The following is a 24296-nucleotide window of genomic DNA, read 5'->3' on the forward strand; positions in this document are numbered from 1 at the left end:
AATTATGTTTCCTCAATGCCTAAAAAGACTATACATATTGAGTAGCATTAAAACTCAGCATTGGGCGGCGCCTGTGGCTCAGTCGGTAAGGCGCTGGCCCCATATACCGAGGGTGGCGGGTTCAAACCCGGCCCTGGCCAAACTGCAACCAAAAAATAGCCGGGCGTTGTGGCGGGTGCCTGCAGTCCCAGCTACTCGGGAGGCTGAGGCAAGAGAATCGCTTAAACCCAGGAGTTGGAGGTTGCTGTGAGCTGTGTGAGGCCACGGCACTCTATTGAGGGCCATAAAGTGAAAACTCTGTCTCTACAAAAACAAACAAACAAACAAACAAAACCCCCAGCATTAATGTATGAGTATGAGTTTGAGAAATTCTAAAAGAAACAAAAAGTATGATAGGATTAAGTAAGGCCATAAATTAAATTTTTACTTTTGTTAACTCATATGCTATTTTAGGCACCTGATACAGTCTAAAAATACCAATAATGAAAACTCATCTGTAAGACTAAGTTTTCAGACACACCAAAGGCCATTATTTTTGAAAAGAATATACCTTACTAGATTTTAATACTGAATTAAAAGCTGAATTATCACAACTATAGGGTAATGTGTTAAAAATAGACTGGGCCAGTGCTCACGCCTATAATCCCAGTACTCTGAGAGCCTGAGGCGAGTGGATCGCCTAAGCTCACGCCAGCCTAAGCTAGAGCCAGACCCAGTCTTTAAAAATAGCTGGGCGCTGTGGTGGGCACCTGTAGTCCCAGCTACTTGGGAGGTTGAGGCAAGAGAACTGCCTGAGTCCAAGACGTTGAGGTTGCTGTGAGCTATGACACTACAGCACTCTGCCAAGGGTGACAAAGTGAGACCGTTCTCCCCCCAAAAAAAATTAGACTGAAAAACAGATTATTTTATATTATAAAACAAGACAAAACAACTAAAACAATGGAGATCTTGTCTGTCACTTTAAGAACACTACATTTATAACACTCCATTTTTTCATTCAATAACTTTTAATAAAAACAATAAATAAATAAATAAATTCAAACGATCCTTCTTGTTACTGTGCAGAAATGAAGGAGACAGGGTAAAAGTAAAAGTAGGAAAGAAGATAGAGGCTAGGCAGGAGATATCCTTGGCTCGAGGCAGTGAATATGGAGGCATGGTTGGTTTTACATGGGTTTTGGTGATGGAATTAGCAGGACAGTGGACTGATTAGATGTTGAGAGTGAAGGAATTGTCAAAGATGTGCCCTCCCCCCAATTCTAGTTTGGTCTGTGGGGGGAAAGTGCTGCCATTTTCTGACAAGAAGGAAAAAAGAAGTGGATTTGATGTGAGAAGCTCAAGGGCTCAACAAATCATGAAAGAGTAGAAATATCGGGGTGGTGCCTGTGGCTCAGTCGGTAAGGCACCGGCCCCATATACCGAGGGTGGCGGGTTCAAGCCCGGCCCCGGCCAAACTGCAACCAAAAAATAGCCGGGTGTTGTGGCGGGCACCTGTAGTCCCGGCTACTCGGGAGGCTGAGGCAAGAGAATAGCTTAAGCCCAGGAGTTGGAGGTTGCTGTGAGCTGTGTGAGGCCACAGCACTCTACCGAGGGCCATAAAGTGAGACTCTGTCTCTACAAAAAAAAAAAAAAAAAGAAAGAGTAGAAGTATCAATGGAATAGACAAAATTCAGAACAATAATAATATAACTGAATATACAATACAAATATCATTTCAAAGGAGGAAGATAGAGGGAGAAATCATTCAGTAATTACCGTTGCTAACCAATTTGGGATGGGGGAGAAGGAGTTAAAGCCCTACCTCTCAACTGACAACAAAATTGTTTCAGATGAATTAGTAATTTAAATCTAAGACAACAATTGTAAAAGCAGAGAAAAATTTTGTAATTTCTGATTATATTTCTATGCTCTTAAAGTAGTAAGAGGATCTTGAAGCACATAGCTCAGCAAATTATCATAAATAAAATACCACTGAAATTACTATGTGAAAGTATAAAACTTCAAAATTGTCAGGAGGAAGAGGCAAAGTTAAATGGCGAAGAAAAAAGTGAAAGAAAATGTTTTCTATGCATTTTATGAAGAGATGTAATTACATATAAAAATAGTTTATTTAAATCAGTTAGAAAAGCCATAAACAACTAAAAAAGTGAGCAAAACCAACAAACAAGTCATAAATAAAATACACACGGCTGGGCAGCGCCTGTGGCTCAGTGAGTAGGGCGCCGGCCCCCTATGCTGAGGGTGGCAGGTTCAAACCCAGCCCCGGCCAAACTGCAACAAAAAAATAGCAGGGCGTTGTGGCGGGTGCCTGTAGTCCCAGCTGCTCGGGAGGCTGTGGCAAGAGAATCGCGTAAGCCCAAGAGTTAGAGGTTGCTGTGAGCCGTGTGATGCCATGGCACTCTACCCGAGGGCGGTACAGTGAGACTCTGTCTCTATAAAAAAAAAAAAAAAAAAAAAATACACATGGCCAATAAAATATCCCAGGGTACTTGTCCTTTTTGTTTTTTTTGAGACGCAAGCTGTCGTCCTGCGTAGAGTACCGTGGCATCACAGCTCACAGCAACCTCCAACTCCTAGGCTTAAGTGATTATCTTGCCTCAGCCTCCCAAATAACTGAACTACAGGTGCCGGCCACAACACCCGGCTATTTTTTTTTTTTGGCTGTAGTTGTCACTGTTGTGTGGCAGGCCCGGGCTGGATTTGAACCTACCGGCTCTGGTGTATGTGGCTGGCGCCTTAGCTGCTTGAGCTACAGGTGCCTAGCCAAGGGCACTTGACCTTAATAATTAATATAAAATACCATATAAATTTTCTCTAAAAGGATTAGACAGGAAGAGAGACCTTGCTTGCATGTGCTAATTATTTGGGAACAATTATATAGTCAAATGTGTAGAAACTACAGCTCCCCAATATCGCTGATGAGATGGTGGGAAGCTGCTAAAATTTTCCTGAAAGGCAATTTGGTAGTATGTACCAAAAAGTCCCCAGAGCATATACACTGATCCATCAATTCTACTTTAAAAAATTTATCCTGAAAAAAACAAAACAAAACAAAAAAAAAATTTATCCTGGGCGGCGCCTGTGGCTCAAAGGAGTAAGGTGCCAGCCCCATATACCAGACGTGGTGGGTTCAAAACCAGCCCTGGTCAAAAACTGCAAAAAAAAAAAAAAAATTATCCTAAGGCAAGGATTTTTAAAGATGCATAGTATATATATGTATAAAAGTGGTCATTGTAACATGTATACTTCGTATAACAGTAAAAAATTTGAAATGATAGAAAAATATATCCAGAACTACTACAAATAAGTAAGAAGAACAAAACAATCCAGCAGAAAAATGGGGAAAGGGTATGAATAGACAATTGACAGAAGAGAGTCTAAATGACCAATAAAAATGTCAAAAGATGCTCAGCCTTGGGCAGGGTGTGGTGGCTCAAGCCTGTAATCCTAGCACTCTGAGGCAGGTAGATTGCCTGAGCTCAGGAGTTCAAGATCAGCCTGACCAAGAGTGAGATTCCATCTCTACTAAAAACAGAAAAAATAGCTGGGTGTCATGGCAGGTGCCTGTAGTCCCAGCTACTAGGGAAGCTGAGGCAAGAGGATCACTTGAGCCCATCAGTCTGAGGTTTCTGTGAGCTATGATGCCAAGGAACTCTACCCAGGGCAACAGAGTGGAAAAAAAAAAAAAAAGCCCAACCTCATTAATAACCAAGAAATGCAAATCAAAGAGAGATACAACTTCACACCTACCCATATGGCAAAAATTAGCATGTCTGCTTCCAACCCTGGTGAGTTTATGGGGACACAAGTACCTACATATACTATATACCGCTGGTAAGAATACAGATTTGCAGCACTCAGAATGGGAGAGGATATTTGCAGGTTATGCTTCTGACAAAGGTTTGATAACTAGAATCCACAGACAACTCAAACTTATTAATAAGAAAAGAACAAGTAATCCCATTTCATTGTGGGCAAGGGACTTGAATAGAAGCTTCTCTGAAGAAGACAGGCGCATGGCCTACAGACACATGAAAAAATGTTCGTCATCTTTAATCATCAGAGGAATGCAAATCAAAACCACTTTGAGATATCATCTAACTCCCATAAGACTGGCTCACATAACAAAACCCCACAACTACAGATGTTGGCGTGGATGTGGAGAAAAGGGAACACTTCTGCACTGCTGGTGGGAACACAAGTTAATACGTCCCTTTTGGAAAGAAATATGGAGAATACTCAGGGATCTAAAAATAGACCTGCCAGTTGATGCTGCAATTCCTCTACTAGGTGTATATCCAAAAGACCAAAAATCACTTTATAACAAAGATATTTGCACCAGATATGTTCATTGTAGCTCAATTCATAATAGTCAAATAATGGAAGAAGTCCAAGTGCCCACTGACCCATGAATGGATTAATAAATTGTGGTATATGTATACCATGGAATATTATGCAGCCTTAAAAAGGATGGAGACTTTACCCCTTTTATGTTTACATGGATGGAGCTGGAACATATCCTTCTTAGTAAACTATCTCAAGAATGGAAGAAAAAATATCCCATGTACTCAGTACCATTATGAAACCAATTTACAATCACTCAAACTTTCATATGAAGAATAGATCACAACTATGGCCCAAGATGAAGGAAGGAAGAGGGGGGATGGAAAAAGAGGGGGGAGGTCAGATTGAGGGAGTGTGAATGGTAGCATCACACCAATGGTGCATAATGCAAGGGTACATGTCGGATCTATTAGTATAGAGTATAAATGTCTTAACACAATAACTAAGTAAATGACATGATGTTAAGCATTCCTAAATCTATATGAAATCAGCACATTGTACCCCATAAATGCATTGATGTATACATGATCTATGTGCTTATGATTTAATAAAAAAAAATAAAGATTTGTACAGCCAGTTTGCAGGACAATTTGTCATGAATATTCATCACACTATTTTTTTTTTTTGGAGACAGAGCCTCAAGCTGTCACCCTGGATAGAGTGCTATGGCATCACAGCTCACAGCAACTTCCAACTTGTGGGCTTAAGCGATTCTGTTGCCTCAGCCTCCCAAGTAGCTGGGCGGACTACAGGCGCCTCCCAAGTAGCTGTAGCTGGACTACAGGCACCTGCCACAACTCCCGGCTATTTTTTGGTTGGAGTTGTCATTGTTGTTTGGCAGGCTCGGGCTGGATTTGAACCCGTCAGCTCTGGTGTATAAGGCTGGCGCCTTAGCTGCTTGAGCTACAGGCACCAAGCCATTCATCACACTAGTGTCTAATAGCTAAAACTGGGAACAAGGAAATAGCTAATAATATAAAAAAAGAATTGTAGGTAACTGTTAGAAGGAATGAGCTAGATCTCTGAGTAACAACCTGGGCAGAATCCAAGAATATCTGACCTTCGCATTTAGTATCTTTAAAATTAAAAAGCTACTCCAGCTACAAATGACTGGACAATAGAAAGAATGTCCGGTCATTTCAAACAATTCCTTAACTCTGATGGTTCATCCTCAGGCATCTCTCTGAGGGCACAGGAAAAACTGCATTCCATCTTTCCAGTCTCTTTTATATATACACACACAAATGATCACTTACAATGAATGCATACCGGCAGTGCCCTTGAACAAAAAGAATTGAAACACAGATGACATCTAAGAAAGCTTTATCTTTAGTTGCAGTAACATTTATCACAACAACCAAATGATCTCTTAGAACAATGGTTCTCAACCTTCCTAATGCCATGACCCTTTAATACAGTTCCTGTGGGTTCTGACCCACAGGTTGAGAACCGCTGTTTTAGAGCCACTAAGAAAGGACACTAGGGAGGCCACATTACCATTTCTTACCAGATACAGAGTTGTGGTTTTCAAGTGTTCTTGACCACAAACATAGTAAGGAACACAATTTGCACTGACACCCAATATAAACACCACAGCCACATATTCAGGTAAAACAAACACAAGTTTCACTGAATACTTAAACCTACTATGTGCTATTTTTCTTTTTTTTTTTTTGAGACAGAGTCTTACTTTGTCACCCTCAGTGGAGTGCATAGCATCATACCACACAGCAACCTCAAACTTTTGGATTAAAGTGATTCTCTTGCCTCAGCCTCCTGAGTACCTGAGACTATGGGCGCCTGCCACAACGCAGTTATTTTTTTTTTAGAGACGGAGTCTCACTCTTGCTTAGGTTGGTCTCAAACTTGTGAGCTCAGGCAATCTACCTGCCTCGGCCTCCCAGAGTGCTAGGATTACAGGTGTGAGCCACTGCGCCCAGCCTGTGCCATCTCTTTTCCTATTCTTTTCCATTTTGTTTAAAATGTTGGCACCTGTGGCTCAGTGAGTAGGGCACTGGCCCCATATACCGAGGGTGGTGGGTTCAAACCTGGCCCTGGCCAAACTGCAACAAAAAATAGCCGGGTGTTGTGGCTGGCACCTGTAGTCCCAGCTACTCAGAGGAGTCTGAGGCAAAATAATCACCTGAGCCCAGGAGGTAGAAGTAGTTGTAAGCTGTGACACCATGGCACTGTACTGAGGGGGACAGAGTTAGACTGTCTCTAAAAAAAAAAAAAAAGTTGGTCAAGACCCACTAAAATTGATTTTATAACACATGATCTGAAAACATAGTGACCAGAAAAGCAGGGGTATAACCAACCTCTTACCATTCATTCTATCTACCAATGCTGCTACCACCACTAAATTCATCTGCTACTTTGCTTTTATTCAGGCCATCCCACACACTTGAAATACCTTTCTCTTTCCTCTCACCCATATAAATCCAATTAATCTTTCCAAACCTACTTAAAAATCTCAACTCAAAGTCCTCCGCTAGGCACACAGGCATATTCTCTTCAAAAGAGCTAGAGCTCTCTTACAGCAATAATCATCCAAATTAATATTCTATAACATCTATTTTGTGTAGAATTATTATTCAATTTTTAAACTCTTTTTTGTAATTTTACTGGGGGCAAGAATTATACTGATTTGTAACTATTACTATATCTTAATAATGCCTCATAAATGGGAGACATAAGAATTTTATTTACTTTTAAGAGACTTAGCTTATCTTTCCCTTGAAGAGTTCACAATGCCACCCATGGTAGACTATAGGAGTATTTTATTTTGGCTGAGACCTAAAGACGAGTTGAGAAAAGTATTCTAGAAACCACCATAGCACATTTATTAAATAATTGCTGAATAAACAACCTGATGAAAGGATTAAACTCAAAGCTCGAAAAATTCCTAGAGAACTTCCCCAGAAAATGGACTTACCTGTATAGTGAGACCTGGGGCCATGATGTTTAGGTCTTTCTGCAAAGCCTGTTTCAAGTTTTCATCTATTTGATCTGTTTTTTAAGCCAAGAACAACACGTCATGATTCTCAATTTTTTTACATTTTTTTAATAGTGAAACAAATTAATCATTATTAAAGTTTTGACATTACTATTCTTTTACAGAGTATAAACTGTTCCAACACCCCCAACTTTTATGTGGGTCTTTGTAAAGAATTTTCTAATAAATTAAGGAAGGAAGATGATAGGCAGCTAGTCAAAGTTTATTCAATAGAACAAGTTTATCCAATAAACTTATTATTTAACATAACTTTGGATAAACTTATTTATTGAATATAATTAATATCTTAATTCTCATAAAAGGGTAAATTCCTATTTTATTCAATCTTTACACAAACTCTCCAATAACTAAACTTGATTTATGTGGCCCTCAGCCTATTATTTTGGATTTAGAAAAAGTAAAAAACAATAAAAAATAAAAAAATAGAGGGCAGCGCCTATGGCTCAGTCGGTAAGGCGCCAGCCCCATATACCGAGGGTGGCGGGTTCAAAGCCGGCCCCGGCCGAACTGCAACCAAAAAATAGCCGGGCGTTGTGGCGGGCGCCTGTAGTCCCAGCTACTCGGGAGGCTGAGGCAGGAGAATCGCCTAAGCCCAGGAGTTGGAGGTTGCTGTGAGCTGTGTGAGGCCACGGCACTCTACCGAGGGCCATAAAGTGAGACTCTGTCTCTACAAAAAAAATAAAATAAATAAATAAAAAAATAGAGAAAAAGTTCATCTAAGTCTTTGAAGCACACCAGAATGGACAGTAAAGATGTCTCTTCACTTGCTTTTTTTTTTTTGTAGAGACAGAGTCTCATTGTACCACCCTCGGGAGAGTGCCGTGGCGTCACACAGCTCACAGCAACCTCTAACTGTTGGGCTTATGCGATTCTCTTGCCTCAGCCTCCTGAGCAGCTGGGACTACAGGCGCCCGCCACAACGCCCGGCTATTTTTTTGTTGCAGTTTGGCCGGGGCTGGGTTTGAACCCGCCACCCTCGGCATGTGGGGCCAGCGTCCTACTCACTGAGCCACAGGCGCCGCCCTTCACTTGCTTTTTAACATGTGAATTTTCTACCCACAAGGCTCACAGTAGAGTAATGGTACTTTCACCATTATTAAAACGACTGGTAATGTGACAAAGCAGGACCAACTGGTTTCCTCATATGCCACTGCAGTGACTGTCAACTGTCAAACAGAAATCAATTGGCAGATTTTAAAGGGATTAACCATTCCTGTGCTGCCATGTAAGAAATTCAAAATTTTAGGAAGAAGCAACCAACCAAAAGCAACAACTCATTTCCTGGTCTTAACTTTCACTATCACAAATGTAAAGTAACTTGGGCGCAAGGGAGTTAACATAGCAGGCTTGAGATCATGATCCTTAGAAAGGCTTGGTTGCAAACTGGCCCTTGCCTGGCATTTGAGAATTTGTATCTGCAGAGTTTCTATCATTCCCAGAACTGATAAAATTGGCTTACTGTGCCCAAGCTGTTTATACAAATAATATGGTTTATACTGAACACCTACTTTCCTTCTGGGAGTCGGTAACTTTGGTATGTGGTAGGCAGAGGATGCTTACATGACAGTCCTCAATAACAACCGTGGGCACTAAGTCTCACTGAGCCTCCCTGGTAGACAACATTTCACATGTATTGTCACAACTTGTCACTGGGGGAATTAAGTACATTTTGTGTGATTCTGTGAGAACGCTTAGACTTTTGGGAGCCTGTGACTCATTCTGTTGGACTTTGCCAATGTGCCTTTTCCTTTTGCTGATTTTACTCTGAATCTTAGCTGTGAATACAACTATATACTGAATCCTATTAGTCCTCCTACCAAATCATTAAGCATGAAGGTGAGTCGCAGGGAGCCCCAAGATATAGACTTTTAAATTTCCTCAAGTTATTGTTAAAATAGCAACAAAGCTAATTTTCAGTTAAACTATCACAGTAAAAACAAAATATAGTAAATTTTTCCAATCTCTACCAAGTTACGTAAAATTTTTTCAACATAAGATAAAAAAATATATATTTTAAAGACAACTGCCCTATTATAAATCCAAAAGAAATGTTCCAATAGCGTAAGATTTATTAAGCATCAATAATTCGGTCGAATGAGATTTTTAGTGGGCTATTCACATGTTTAAAACAAGAAAGACACTTACCAAACAATTCTATGTAAACTTCTTGAAGTGTGTGAGCACTACAAAACTGGTTCAGCTCATGGTGGATTTTATTGAAGATTAAGGTCTTGTCATAATCTGCAGTGTAGTTCCTCACAATATCAAACACTGAAGGAGAGACCAACCCATGTTTGTTTTAACCAACAATGACTCAGGCATCTTCAAATTCAGCCAGGGTAAAAGAGTGATATATTACACATGAGGAAGAATACCAACAAAATAACAAAAACAACACACAGCTCACGATGTGATGTGCTCCCTGTGCTCAATATTCCAGATATCCTCGCATCTGCAATACCAACAAGCGAACTCTGAAGTCCATACTAAGGACAGTATGCATTTTTTGGAAGTAATAAGGAACTGTGAAAGTTTTCAAGCAAGGGCAAGGCAGTCAGATTTGTACTTTGGAAACAATGTAAAGATGAATTGAGAGGCACAGAGATAAAAGGCAGGGAAAGGAAAAGCAAAAGTTGAGCAAAAAGGTAAAGTGGGATTAAACTAAGAAGCAGAGGGAATAAAAGAAGCAACTGCAAAAGACTTTTTTTTTTTTTTTTGAGACATAGCCTTATTTTGTCGCCCTCAGTAGAGTGCTCTGGTATCATAGCTCACAGCAATTCTTGGGCTTAAGCAATTCTATTGCTTCAGCCTCCTGAGTAGCTGGGACTATAGGCACTCTCCAGAATGCCCACTCTTTTTAGAGATGGGGTCTTGCTCTTGCTCAGGCTGGTCTTGAACATCTGAGCTCAGGCAGTCCACCCACCTTGGCCTCCCAGAATGCTAGAATTATAGGCATGAGCCACCATACCTGGCTCAAAAAGACCATTTTTTAAAAGGCAGGGTTGTTTTCTTTTTTTTTTTTTTTGAGTCAGTCTCACTCTGTTGCGCCAGGCAGGGTTTTTTTTTGGACACAGAGTCTGGCTAGAGTGCCAAAGCGTCATAGCTCATAGAAACCTTAAATTCTTGGGCTCAGGTGATCCCCTTGTCTCATCCTCCCCAGTAGCTGGGCCTATAGGTGCCCTTCGTAACGTTGGACTAGTTTTTCTATTTTTAGTAGAGATGGGGTCTCTCACTCTTGCTCACATTGCTCTCGAACTCCTGAGCTGAAGGGATCCATCTGTCTCACCCTCTCAGAGGGCTAGGATTACAGAAGTGAGCTACTGAGCTAAAAAGGCAGTTTTTAAGGGCTATAAAAAAGTCACCAGGCTAACATTTACTGGGCTAGACTTTGTATCAGGCAATTAGCATAGATAAGCACAGAATTCTCCTGATTTAGCATAGTAAGAAACTAAGAAACCAACAACCAAAGAATTTTTTTTTTTTTTTTAATAAGAGGAAGGGCTTTATTCACCAGCCAGGAGCTTACAGCATAGAAGACAACCAGAGAATTTTATAAATGTCCCTAAAGGTACATACTAGACCATGTCAAGTACCTGTGTTCTACTTATGAAAACATATTCCCATTTCTGTCTTCAGATCCAAGACTTGTTCCTTGGCCTTCCCATAACGGGATGTTAGATGCAACTGGATTCCAGATCACAAGCAATGGACAGGTCATCAATAAATTCTTGCTCAATGATTACTTGAGCGCAGGAGTTCCAGACCAGCCTGAGCAAGAGCAAGACCCCATCTCTACTAAAAATAGAAAAAAATTAGCCAACCATTGTGGTGGGTACCTATAGTCCTAGGTACTTAGGAAACTGAAACAAGAAATCTCTTGAGCCCAACAGTTTGAGGTTCCTATGAGCTATGACGTCGCTGTACTCTACCCAGACAATGGAATGAGACTCTGTCTCAAAAACAAACAAAAAAACCTCGCAGACTCACTCATTTACTTGATCATTTCCCAAATGAGTTGGTGATCTAATAGTTTCTTATTTATCTCTGGCTACAGAATCAATCTTTACCCTTCCTCCACTTTCAGTCACAATCCTTCCAGTGATTTGTGACCAAGGAAAGGAGATAGAAATAAAGGATAAGGAAAATATTTAACCTTTGAAAAATATGATCTAAATCCATATGCCAGTAATATACCTGCTCTCTGCTCTGAAATCTTTTCACTATTTGTGGCTGTACCAGTGATGTGAAATTTAGTATGATCTTATATTTCAATATACTTTTTAAGATATCATGTCTTCTCAAATAAAACAAAACCCCCTTGAGGGCAAAGGCTACAACTTCATCTTTTTAAAATGTTCTCATCCAACATAGTATTTTGTTTTTCTTTTGAGACAGAGTCTCTAGCTGTCACCCTGGGTAGAGTGCCGTGGAGTCATAGCTCACAGAAACCTCCAACTCTTGGGCTCAAGCGATCCTCTTGCCTCTGTTTTTCTATTTTTAGTAGAGATGGGTCTCGATTTTGCTCAGGATGGTCTCAAACTCGTGAGCTCAAGCAATCCACCTGCCTCGGCCTCTCAGAGTACTGGGATTACAGGCATGAGCCACCGCACCTGGCCCAACACAGTATTCTTTATATATTAGACGTGCCAATTTTATTAATAAGGATAAAGATAAAACTGCATATCTTTCTTCGGAGCTTATAATTAAGTTTTTGATTTGAAAACCCATCACTGTGGATTTTCATGCTTTACCAAGAAGATGCTTTCCCCACATTGAAGACTTTTACATTGCTTTGCAAGTTATAGCAAATCTTAACTAGAAAAGATTTCTCTATGATGGCAAACTGGTGTGGCCCAAGGAATTGATCAGTTACAAATTTTTAGCACACAAGGAAATTATCTCTCACCTTGAGTAGATAAAATGTTGTTTTCCTGTTTTATAAATAACCAATGGCATCTTGCCCTTAGAAACACTAAGCTCAAAGAGTAAGTCACAGAGGCTGGGCTTGGCGGCTCACACATATAATATGAGCACTCTGGGAGGCTGAGGTGGGTGGATTGCCTGAGCTCATGGGTTAGAGTGAAACACTGTCTCTAAAAATAGCCAGCGTTGGTGGGGGGGTGGGGGGTGTAGTCCCAGATACTTGAGAGGCCGAGAGAAGAGAATTGAGCCAGAGTTTGAGGCTGCTGTGAGCTATGACACCACAGCACTCTACCAAGGGTGTAGAGTGAGACTCTGTCTCAAAAAAAAAAAGAGTAACTCATAGAGTTGCAGAAAATCAACCCTGTCCAGACTTCTGATTTATTTCTGCCTCTGTTCCCTAGAAATGGAAAATTTTCAGGGATTATTCCTTTAGCAGTAACCAATGAGGCCATAAAACAAAAAGTATCTTTCTATTCCTTAGAGAATCTGTCAGTTTTAAATACTCTGGATATAACTATAAAAACAAAAGAATAGATAGATAACATACCTGCATAAGGTGCCAACATATTAACTACTTCTATTCGGTCAATATAGATCATGACTCCACCGCTAAAAAAAAGAAATGAAGAAAAGTGTAATAAACTTTTAAAGGGAATCCATAAAAGAGTTACAGACCTAGGGAGAACCTGATAATCAAATATATTAACTTATAACACAAAGAGAATTTGCTCTTTTTTAAAAAGTACTTCTGTCCCTCTACAGATGTCAAAATCTCTTGTATACTTTTTAATATAATAGTAATATTTTGGGTTACTTAAAATAGGTAACTTAAAAAATACTTTGAATTTTCACATTCTTCTTTTGAAACAATTCAACGTAGTGATTATACTCTAGAGGTAATTTGGGCCTTGCTTGCCTTTCCTTCTCTAAACCTTTGCAGGGCGGCAATTGTCAAAGTAAGGTCTTCAGACCAGCACCATCAGCATCACCCAGGAACTTCTTAGAAATGCAAATTCTCAGCGAGGGTGAAGTGGCTCACGCCTGTAATCCTAAAACGCTGGGAGGCCGAGGCAGGTGGATAGCCAGAGCTCAGATTCAAGACCAGCCTGTGCCAGAGTGAGACCTCATCTCTAAAAATAGCCGGGCGTTGTGGCAGGTGCCTATAGTCCCAGCTACTTAGGAGGCTGAAGCAAGAGAATTGCTTGAGCCCAAGGGTTTGAGGTTGCTGTGAGCTATGACACCACAGCACTCTACCAAGGGCAAAAAAGTGAGACTCTGTCTCAAAAAAAAAAAAAAGAAATGCAAATTCTCAGGCCTCACTTTAGACCTACTGAATCAGACCTCTAAATCAGATGGCATTTAATACTAAAGATGAGAAAAAGGTGGAATGATTTAATTTTAAATTATGTTTTATTGAGCACCAACTCTGGTCTAAGTGCTTGGTTAGGTGCTTCATAAACACTAATTCTAAAACTTTGTAAGGTAAAACTCTGATTGTTTACAAATGAGGTTAGTAAGCTTAGAAAATTCAATTAAGTAATGTGTGGGGGCAAGAGATATATGGGAACTCTCTGTACTTTCTACTCAGTTTTCCTGTGAACCTAAAACTGCAGTAAAAAATAAAATCTATTAAAAAATAATAAAGCAGGCTGGGTATGGTGGCTCATGCCTATAATCCTAGCATTCTGGGAGGTTAAGGCAGGTGGACTGCCTGAGCTCAGGAGTTGGAGCCCAGCCTGAGCAACAGTGAGATCCCATCTCTAAAAAATAGCTGGGATTGTGGCAGGTGCCTGTAGTCCCAGCTACTCAGGAGCCTAAGGCAAGAGGATTACTTGAGCCCAAGAGTTTGAGGCTAATGTGAGCTATGACACCATGGCACTCTCCTGAGAGTGACAAAATGAGACTATGTCTCACAAAAAAAAAAAAAGTAAAGCAAATATGGCACTGCTGATAAACGAAGTTTTTTTCAATAACACACCAAGATGGAAAGCTGCTATTTGGAGACAGACCTTCGCTGAAGTAATGCTCAGATGAGAAATCTCCTCTTGTCTACTTGAGAGATATCTATGTGATCACAGTTTAGGAGTAGAAACTTTGTATGAAATAAAGGGAAGCTGTAATCAAGGACAAAGCTTACCTTGTTCCACAAGGCACATTTTTAACTTCATCAGTTTGTAGTGTTGTCTAGGGAAGGAAAAATATCTCATTAATACTCATGACAAAAAACATCAAGGAACTACTTGTCCCTGAAGCAAACCTCTGCGACTAAGTATGGGAGAGCTCCACTGCAATTTCAGTCCCCACAGATTAGCTCTCAGAATAGTTATTTCTTTTTTGTATCTTAGTAGAAACGCAAGACTTAAGACAGAACATATCCTTTCAGAGAGGTTCAGTGTTCATTCAAACTCCTAATAAATAGAAAACTCTTCCAGAGCCCTTTATTTTCCTGGAGCTACCCTGGGATTGCAAAACACACTGTTTCCCCACACAGATACTACAGCTAGGACTTGAGCTCTGAACTTTGATTCTACCACTAATATTACTGTTTACATTGAAGATAAAAGATAACTACTTTATGCCTACAAGTACCAACTCAAAGCTGACCTTGAACTCAACAGCAACCTTTCTTTTCCAAAGCTATCATCAGTTTCATTTCAGGATCTAATTCTATTCAGAACTAGATCAGCTGAACAAAGGTCAGCTTTGTTCTCACATGTTCTATTCAGTTTCCTTTTTAATGAAAGGGCTACCACCACACTGGATCCTCCTAGTGAACCAAAAATCTAGTACTTAATTGCTCTATGTCACATCTTTGCTTGGATGCAGAATGACTTCCTATCACACTCTAAAGCTTCAAATAGATCAGCACCTAATGAGTGCATTTTGGACTCTGTACCTTATCAAGCATACAGCAGATCTATTTTATGGAATAAAAAAAGAAAAAAGAAGCATGGTTCCTGTTTCCAAAGAGCTCACAATCCAGCACAGGAGACAAAATCCTTCCTAGACTCATCCTTATATGTTGCACATATAAAGCACCCCACCAACAGACACAAAATAACAAAGAATAAAATAAACTGTAAGGGGCTTAATTACAGAGAGAAAAATAATAGTTGGAAAAGATCTCTGAGTGTTTGTAAGCCAGGTCTATAGGGGTATAAATAAGAACTGATGAAGACAGAGGAATATCTAAAGTTCAATAAAGATCCTATTCAAATATACGAAGTTGAAGGTAAATAGCGAATAGGTGAGAAGAAGTAGATTGGCATACCTGGAGCAGAAGGGGCAATTTAAATGGAAGCTGAAATTCTGGTAAGAGACCATGGTGATACTAGGTAGAGGGCCCTAGTTGGCTGGGGAGTTCGGGCTCTCTTGTCTACCTTATACATAGTCACAAAATTAACCTTTCAAAAATGTCTTTTACTTAATTCCTTTTCTTATATGTGATGTGGTTCTCATTATCCATCTTATCTGGAGGCAAGAAAATTAGCTGGGAGGCTAAAAAAATTAAATTTAATTAGGTTAATTCAGTAAAGGCCACAAAATTAAAAGCTGTCAATCTAGGATACATAATAGGGGAAGGATGTGATACCTTGTTGACTATTAAGTTCTGGGAGGGCCAGATGAGGTAGCTTATCCCTGTAATCCTAGCACTGAGTTAGGCCGACGCAGGTGGATTGCTGAAGACCAGCCTGAGCAAGAGTAAGACCCTGTCTTTACTAAAAAATATAAAAACCAGCCAGGCAGCGTGGTGGGTGGCACTTATAGTCCCAGCTACTCAAGAGGATGCAGCAAGAGGATTGCTTGAACCCAAGAGTTTGAGGTTGGTGTAAGTGAGAGCTATGATGACACAGTACTCTACCCAGGGTGACTAAATAATACTCTGTCTCAGAAGAAAAGGGGGAAAAAAAAAAGAACTCATGAATTAAAAGGTCAAGTTGATGGTAAATATTAGTGATCGTGAAGTGAGGGAGACTGATGAAGAGATGAGTTCAATTTATTTTATTTCCCTCAAAACATGGAATTAATTAAATTTCCATAATCCACACTAACTTTAAATACACATTCCTATTTAAACCTAAAGGATATTCTCTAGTCAAATTTTTAAACCAAAAAGAACTAGAAAAGAGTTCAAATGTTAAATCTTGAATTTAACATCCTATCTTTATGTACTTTTATATTCTCTTAAACATTATTTTCCAAGTATGACAGAATATTAATTTAAAATGAGTCTATAAAACAGGGTACACCTGTAATCCTAGCACTCTGGGAGGCCAAGGTGGATGGAATGCTTGAGATCAGGAGTTCGAGACCAGCCAGATCAAGAGAGAGATCCCATCTCTAAAAATAGCTGGGCGTTGTGGCAGGCTCCTGTAGTCCCAGCTACTTGGGAGGCTGAGGCAAGGGTATCACTTGAGCAAGAGTTTGAGGTTGCTGTGAGCTATGACACCAGAACACTCTACCAAGGGCAACAAAGTGAGACTCTTATCTCCAAAAAAAATAAAACAAAAATAAAAGTGAGTCTATGATTAGTTTTCTTTCTTTTTTTTTTTTGGTAGAGGACAGAGTCTCACTTTATGGCTCTCGGTAGAGTGCCATGGCCTCACACAGCTCACAGCAACCTCCAACTCCTGGGCTTAAGCGATTCTCTTGCCTCAGCCTCCCAAGTAGCTGGGACTACAGGCGCCCGCCACAACGCCCGGCTAATATGATTAGTTTTCATATATTTGGGCTGAAGGTTTTCAAATTTCTCTAACCATTGTTTTTTCTTCTTACATCATATATGGGATTTCATATTCCTATATATTCCTTTTAATTGCTGCATTTGTTAAACCATTTGTTTATACAGGGCTATGTCTACTAATATGGTCCAAAAATTCCTAAAAATAAATTTACGTCTTATTCTCTTAAGAATACTTTCTTGAAATAATTTTTTTAATATAATTATTTCTTAGAATGTTATTGTTGCACATATAAAGAATATTCATATTTAGTCATAAAGTTAAATAACTTTATTAAGTTAACTTAATTTTTTTGTAGATGCAAAGTATATTAGTACACTGTAATCTTTTTACCCATTCATTGTGTCTAAGTATGATCATTTACTACTAAATGTATATGCATACACTGTATATTTGTTAGACAATTAAACTCCAAAATTAGTTTAATGTTATCGTGTCGATGTTATCGCTCTACATCAGAATGTCTTAACACACTAAGCTTCAAGAAGGCAGAGACAGATTTATCTGACTTTGAACAAGAACTTTCAAAAAAGCCGTCCATCTATAAAGGTCTAATGATGCTGTTGCTAACATATTCACAGATTGTTTGGGCTATTGGTGGTCACATAAATAAAATAACTTCTTTCATAGAAGAAAAACTAAAGTCTAAAACAGTTAAACGACTTCACAAAAATCATGCAACAAGCAGTGGCAGAGCCAGGTCCTCATGTTCAGTATACCACAACAATGTTTCTTGAGAAATCAGCTCAATTTAACAACTTCTACCACAAGTAGAAAGTCAGAAATATAAATGTGTTATAACTCCTGTCATTAAGCAGTTTGGTGACTTCCTGGAAAGAAAACACACACAAAAACTTAAGGACACAACACAAGACAACATTATTAAAGAAAATAAGATGAAAGGCCGAAATTTATAATACAGACTTTAAAAACTATGGATAAGAAGAGGAAGAATCTGACATGAGCCTTAAAAAGACCAGCAAGAGTTAGACAGTAGAAGAAAGGGGGAGCAATTTGGTGAACAAAGAGGAGACAGAATGAACCAAAGCAAGAATGAATTAAATAAGTATGAGAAAATAATATAGAAATCATTATTTTTTAACTAGGGGAAAACCCCCACATTTCACTTCAACAGACATAATTCTTTCCCTAAGCCATCTAAAAGGGGACACCAAGGATACTTAGGGGATTTAAGTATTCATAATCAAACTCTCAGCAGGAAGCCTAGACATAAAATCACAAGATTAAATAACACCGAATTTTCCTGAATCCTGACAAATTAGTGGCAGATGGCAGACAAACTTCTGAATTCAAAGATTTATGACCACACCGAGCCTAATCCTGTTTTGTGATCTGGTTATACCAATGTATTTATTTTCTCCCAGGGCCAAGACACTCTTTTCAGTGACCAGACACTTCCTTCAAATATCCTGGGATGAAGTCAAAATAGAACATTCACTAAGGTTCCACAAAAAATTATGCTTAATGAACCAGGCCAAAAATATGTGAGGCAGAAAAGCTGTGTATAAAAATTCAGATGCTCCATGTTAACAGTAGCCCAGAGCCTGCCTCTATGGAAACCAAACACTGTTCTAAACCAAGGAATCATTGGTTTGTATGTCTAGTTATGTTCCTAAGTCTTGCTTTTATTTTGACAGCAGCAACAGAAAACGTGCTACATACCACTAAAGCTGCCTGGCTCATTTCAAGACAGTGAGGTAGGTCAAAATCATAACTTGTACTGTTAACAATTGTACTCTGAACTCATACTTTAACTCCTATATTTAAGTAAATACTACCATCTGCTTATGCAATAAGGAAATCCATATCCACCCACAAGCATGGTAACTCCTGTCATACCTGTCTATCTGGTATGGGGGCTTTCCTAGGAATCACTCACCTGTACAGATCTGAACGTAGTAATGAAAGGCAACATAATATGATAGCCTGGTCCACTGGGGCTAGTTAGTAAAGCTCCTCCCCTGAAAAAAGATGTTTCAATTCAACAAAGTTATAAAGAGAAAAATTGTCTTTCCAAATCTAAAATGCTATAATACTCCACTCATGCTACTGACCTACTAAATCCACACTAATATGAGTTACTCATAATGAACAACTGCTTAAAATGCCTACCATACCTAAAAAGGCAGAAAGAGCAAATTAAACTATCGATGTTGCACCTTGTTTCATAAGCTTGACCAACCATACCTCTGGGTCTCCAGCACTGCTCTCAAGTTCAAAGGATTCTCTTTGGTATTTAACCTTCTGAGAAATAATTGTTTAAAACATGCCAATGGCTCTCAGTTGAGGTGCTTTGATTGTACATAACAAGAGCAAAAATACATTTAATCATCAGGTTGAAAAAAAAAAGACAACACAAACTTTCAAGGAAGGAAAAAACTTCTGAGACTTATGGTTCTTTTAATCTATGTGCAAGGCAATTAAAATACTGGGAACATAAAGTTTCTGTATAAAAAAATTAGCATGGAAACATGAAAGGTGAGAGGATTAAGACTATAAATAGATATGAATTTCATGCTCAATAAATCGTAGAATGTTAAAATTATAAAAGTAAACCTAGAAACAGTAAAATAGAGGCATTTGGGGAACAAATATAACAAAAGAAGTCCTAATTACATAGTAAATAGTAAATTTATCATACAAATTAGCTTCCTGTCCTGAAAATATAAAAAGGTTTGCAAAAATGTCATAGTAAATAAGAAAAGAGGAACAGTTCCAGGTTTATCAATAATTCTTTGAGAGGCATACCTTGAAATGTCCTTTCCTTGGTTTTAATATCAGAAAGATTATGCTAAACAGGATGGACATCTGGAAATTTGTCATTCCTCATGCTAGAGTTCCATCTGTTAAAATATACCACTAAAAGTGTACTTTTCTAAGATTCAGGATGGTTCTAAAAGTAGAAATATCAATTTTGAGCGATGATGGAAACAAGCAAAAAAGTTGAAGCTCTTTGTAAATACACCACCATCCTAATTATGTCACAAATTGGCCTCTCTTTTACTAATTTACATCAAAAGGAACTGGTGGTAATTATGCTGAAGGAAAAGCTATGCTATCTCAATACCTCCCATATCATTCCACTCCTTCACTTGATAAGAAATGGTAAGAAAGAAGATGGTCCATCGGTATTGTGTTATGTCCCTTGAAGGTCCAGGGATATAAACGTCACGGACATCATGGTGTTACAAGACATAACCGGACACTAAGAGTTTTTCAAATGAAATAATCTAAAGAACCATAAGCAGGACCACATTTTCTAATTAGCATCCACAGCAGCAAACTAAAAGCCTGTACGGTGCGTGTACTATAAATAATTTATCCATCTCTTCAGTTACAGGTAAAGCGACTACTTCCTCTCTCGCTTCCTCATTTTTCTACTGAGTTTGCTGTACACTAGGTATAACTGTAAGGAGTTTTAATCTCCTCCGCACAGAAGGAGTATGACACCAAAACTATCCATCACTTGGACGGTGCTCCACAAAAGCCTGCTTCGACCCCCACGCGATGGGACGTGTGTCCCCGGACGCTGCAGAGGAAATAACTTCCCAGACTCCTTTCTAACTGGAGAACCCTTCTTATCTGCTAGAGAGCCTGAGCTGACTGCACACTTGCAGCTCACCTGTAGTACACAGCCAAGTGCCCTTCCTCGATCTTGTGGATGGAGGCGTAGAGCAGGACAACCACCAGCCCCACCACTGCAGTCACCAGAACCCGGGCTTGAGTCATATTCATCCTTGTTCCTTCTAGGTGAGGGAGGGAAGGACCCTCAGTCCCGGGAGTGACAGGTCCACCCCCTCCAGTTTCCACCCTCTCCCCTCAGACACCTGGCGCCCACTCGGAGGCTGACCCGGGCAGTCCCGTACCCCTTTCCCCTCATTCTTCCCTTCTCGCAGACCCGGCTTCCCCACGCCAACTCCTCCGCCCCAGACGGCCCGCGAGCCGCCCCTGCGCGGTGAGCTTCGTGACACCCCTGTCTCTAGTGTCTGCTCCCCGGCGTAAGGCACTAACAGAGAAGGGGCCCAGTCGCAGGTTCGGAGGGAAGCCGACCCCTCGGTCGCGCCTCACCTATCAGTGACGCATCATCCCCGCCCGCACGTGCAGCCGCCTCCGGGGCCGAGCCAACCGCCGCCAACAGCCGGCCCCGCCCACTCGCCCAGCATTGCGGCTGCGCGATGACGCACACAGACGCAGCGCCCCCGACGCGCTGGTGAGACGGGGAGCAGACGGGACAAAATTCTTCCTGCCGCCAGGCTGTGCACTCCCCTTCGAAGGTACCGGGCTCTTCTATGTGGTGTTGGTTAGCTGCTCAGGAAGAGAAGGATAGTCGGTCGTTTGGAGTAAGTCAGGAAGCAGAGAAAAGGAGAGGGCATCTCAGACAAGGGACTGGTCAGTTTGTTCTTGGGCTTGGAACCCACTCCTTCACTCAGTGGTAGCGGCTCTATTTGTCCTATTCTGGTTTAAATTGAAGCCTCCAGTGTGGCAAGCACATGCTTCAGGCAGAGCCTGCACTACAGGAGCAACTGGACTCGTCGCAAGTAGAGTGCTGTAGAGGTTCAGAAGAGGAAGATGTAATTGCACCACTCATCAAGTTTTGTTTTTGTTTTTTTTGGGGGGCACTATTTGCCAAAATGATGAATGAGGGGTTTATGAAGGCCATCCAGGTCAGAATAGTCTAAGCTCGGCAGCATGTAAGGATGTGTGTTGTGGGCGAGGTGGAGTCGGGGCGATCTTCTAGGGAGACAAACGGGAACTGTAAGCGCTTCAGTTTCTGTGAAGGCTTCTGTGATGGAAAGTCGCGGTATGGCAGGTTAGGTGGTTAGGACCACATTTTGAAAGTCTGGAATAAACTTTTTCTGTTAGAGGAATTGTCAGGCTAGAGAACAGAAAGAGACTTTTTCACCACGTATTCTGTTCTTTTAAAATTCTGCACAATGTGCATACATTACCAGAAATAAAGAGCAAAGGAAAAAGTGGGGAGAGATGGATGACTGCAAGGGAAATAGGGGATGCCTTATTTTGGGCAGTAATGATGTAAACCTCGAAAGGTTAGTGGTGAAACCACAAGGTAGACTAGGATTGGGAAGTTTCTCTAACTTCTTGGGTAGGGAAATAATGGAAAAGTAGTCAATTTGCAAAATGGCTGAGAGTGGACATAGGCTGAAGGCAAGGATACTAAGTGGTTAGGAAACTGCAGGCCAGTTACCTATCAGTGGAAATGAGAAAAGGTTCAAATAAAACCAATTCAAGCCTTCATTAAAGCCAGCCTTCCCAGACCACTCCACCCACTCTCTTCAACAAATACACTTACCTGTAACATTCAATTTTTTATTATGAAATGTCCGTGACTTTTTCTGTTTCAGATAAATGGGATTTGCAGAGCTTAGCTATTTCAATCTAAAAAAAGCAGAATTTGCTTCAGCCCCTGTGTTGTCTGGATACATTAGTTTTTCTTAATATTGTTTAGATAGGAGAATGAATTGCATACAATTCACAACTGCTATTCCAATCTAAAAAGCTGTTACCTGGCTGGGTGCGGTGGCTTATGCCTGTAATCTTAGCACTCTGGGAGGCCAAACCAGGAAGATTTCTTTTTTTTTTTTTAGAGATAGAGTCTCATTCCATCACCCTTGGTAGAGTGCTATGGCATCACTGCTTACAGCAACCTCCAATTCCTGGGCCAAGACGATTCTCCTGTCTCAGCCTCCCAAGTAGCTGGGACCAGAGGCGCCTGCTACAATGTCTGGCTATTTTTTTGTTGCAGTTTGGCCAGGGCCGGGCTCGAACCCGCCACCCTCAACACATGGAGCGGTGCCCCACCCACTGAGCCACAGGAGCCGCCCAGCAGGAAGATCTCTTGAGCTCAAGAGTTCAAGACCAGTTCCAGCAAGAGTAAGACTCTGTCTCTACTAAAAATAGAAAAAAAAAAATTACCCAGGTGCTAAGACTACCCCTATAGTCTCAGCTATTTGGGAGACTGAGGTAGGAAGAGCACTTGAAGTCAAGAATTTGAGGATGCTGTGAGCTAGATTGAGGCCACGGCACTCTAGCCTCAGCAACAGTATGAGACTCTGTTTCCAAAAGTTCAAAAAATAAGAGTGGTCCACTCAGGCATTAAGAGTAATTTGGGGGGGGGGGGTCTCTCTATGATGTCTTTGGACGCAAACCACCTGCCCGAATTGTGTAGATCAGGAGATCAGGCTGCCCTGACCTCTATCTCAGCCACACAGCATCAGTGGCCCCCACTCTATAGAAAAATCTTTTACCAGTTATTAGAATGCTACTTAGAAAATGCATAATCAGGCTCAGTGCCTGTAGCTCAATGGTTAGGGCGCTGGCCACATAACACCAGGGCTGGCGGGTTCAAATCTGGCCCGGGCCTGCTAAACAATACAACTACAACAGAAAAATAGCTGGGCATTATGCCGGGTGCATGTAGTCCCAGTTACTTGGGAAGCTGAAGCAAGAGAATCGCTCAAGCCCAAGAGTTTGAGGTTGCTGTGAGCTGTGATGCCATAGCACTCTACTGAGGGCAACATAGTAAGACTCTGTCTCAAAAAAAAAAAAGGCTCAGCATCAGTTAACTCAGTGATTACAGCACCAGCCACATACACCAGGGCTGGTGGGTTTGAGTCCGGCCTAGGCCTGCTAAACGATGACAACTACAATGAAAAAAAAAAAAATAGCCAGGTGTTGTGGCAGGCGCCTGTAGTCCCAGCTACTCCAGAGACTGAAGCAAAAGAATCGCTTAAGCCAAAGAGTTTGAGGTTGCTGTGATCCATGATAACACAGCCCTCTACAGAGGGCGACATAATGAGACTCTGTCTCAAAAAAAAAAGAAAAAGAAAATGCATAATCAGGCCAGGATCAGTGGCTCATTTTTATAATCCTAGCACTCTGGAAGACCAAGGCAAATAGATTGCCTGAGGTCAGGAGTTTGAGACCAGCCTGAGACCCTGTTTCTACTAAAAAAATAGAAAAGCTAGACAGACATTGTAGCAGATGCCTGTAGTTCCAGCTTGAGTTTGAGGTTGCTGTGAGGTAGGATGCTGTGTCACTCTTAGTGACATGAAAAATGTCACTTATGAAAACCTTGTTTTCAAACAGGACACAGAGTGAGACTCTGTCTAAAAAAAAGAAAGAAAATGCATTATCATCGAAAAAAGAAAATCCTTTAACAATAATTTCAATGTTTGGATAGCCTGCAATGTTCAGTCTCCCAGATAAGCACTTTTACTGTACTGCCTTTG

General features: G+C 40.6%; 1 protein-coding gene across 3 annotated transcripts in view; it reads right to left on the minus strand.

Annotated features, from left to right (window-relative positions):
• Positions 1 to 21229, minus strand: part of ERLIN1 (ER lipid raft associated 1) — a 46207-nt gene extending 24978 nt beyond the window's left edge. The window contains exons 1-7 of one of the 3 annotated variants that reach the window (XM_053584969.1): positions 21115 to 21229; positions 20669 to 20792; positions 18926 to 19007; positions 14421 to 14467; positions 12831 to 12892; positions 9506 to 9631; positions 7280 to 7353 (exon numbers count right to left, since the gene is read on the minus strand). In XM_053584969.1, the coding sequence (XP_053440944.1) occupies positions 7280 to 7353; positions 9506 to 9631; positions 12831 to 12892; positions 14421 to 14467; positions 18926 to 19007; positions 20669 to 20781 (504 nt within the window). In that variant the 5' untranslated portion in view covers positions 20782 to 20792; positions 21115 to 21229. The other 2 variants (XM_053584970.1, XM_053584971.1) reach the window with 2 other exon arrangements.
• Between the last annotated feature and the right edge of the window lie 3067 nt (positions 21230 to 24296).

This window comes from Nycticebus coucang, chromosome 3 (assembly GCF_027406575.1).
Source record: "Nycticebus coucang isolate mNycCou1 chromosome 3, mNycCou1.pri, whole genome shotgun sequence".
In the NCBI taxonomy this organism is placed as follows: domain Eukaryota; kingdom Metazoa; phylum Chordata; class Mammalia; order Primates; family Lorisidae; genus Nycticebus; species Nycticebus coucang.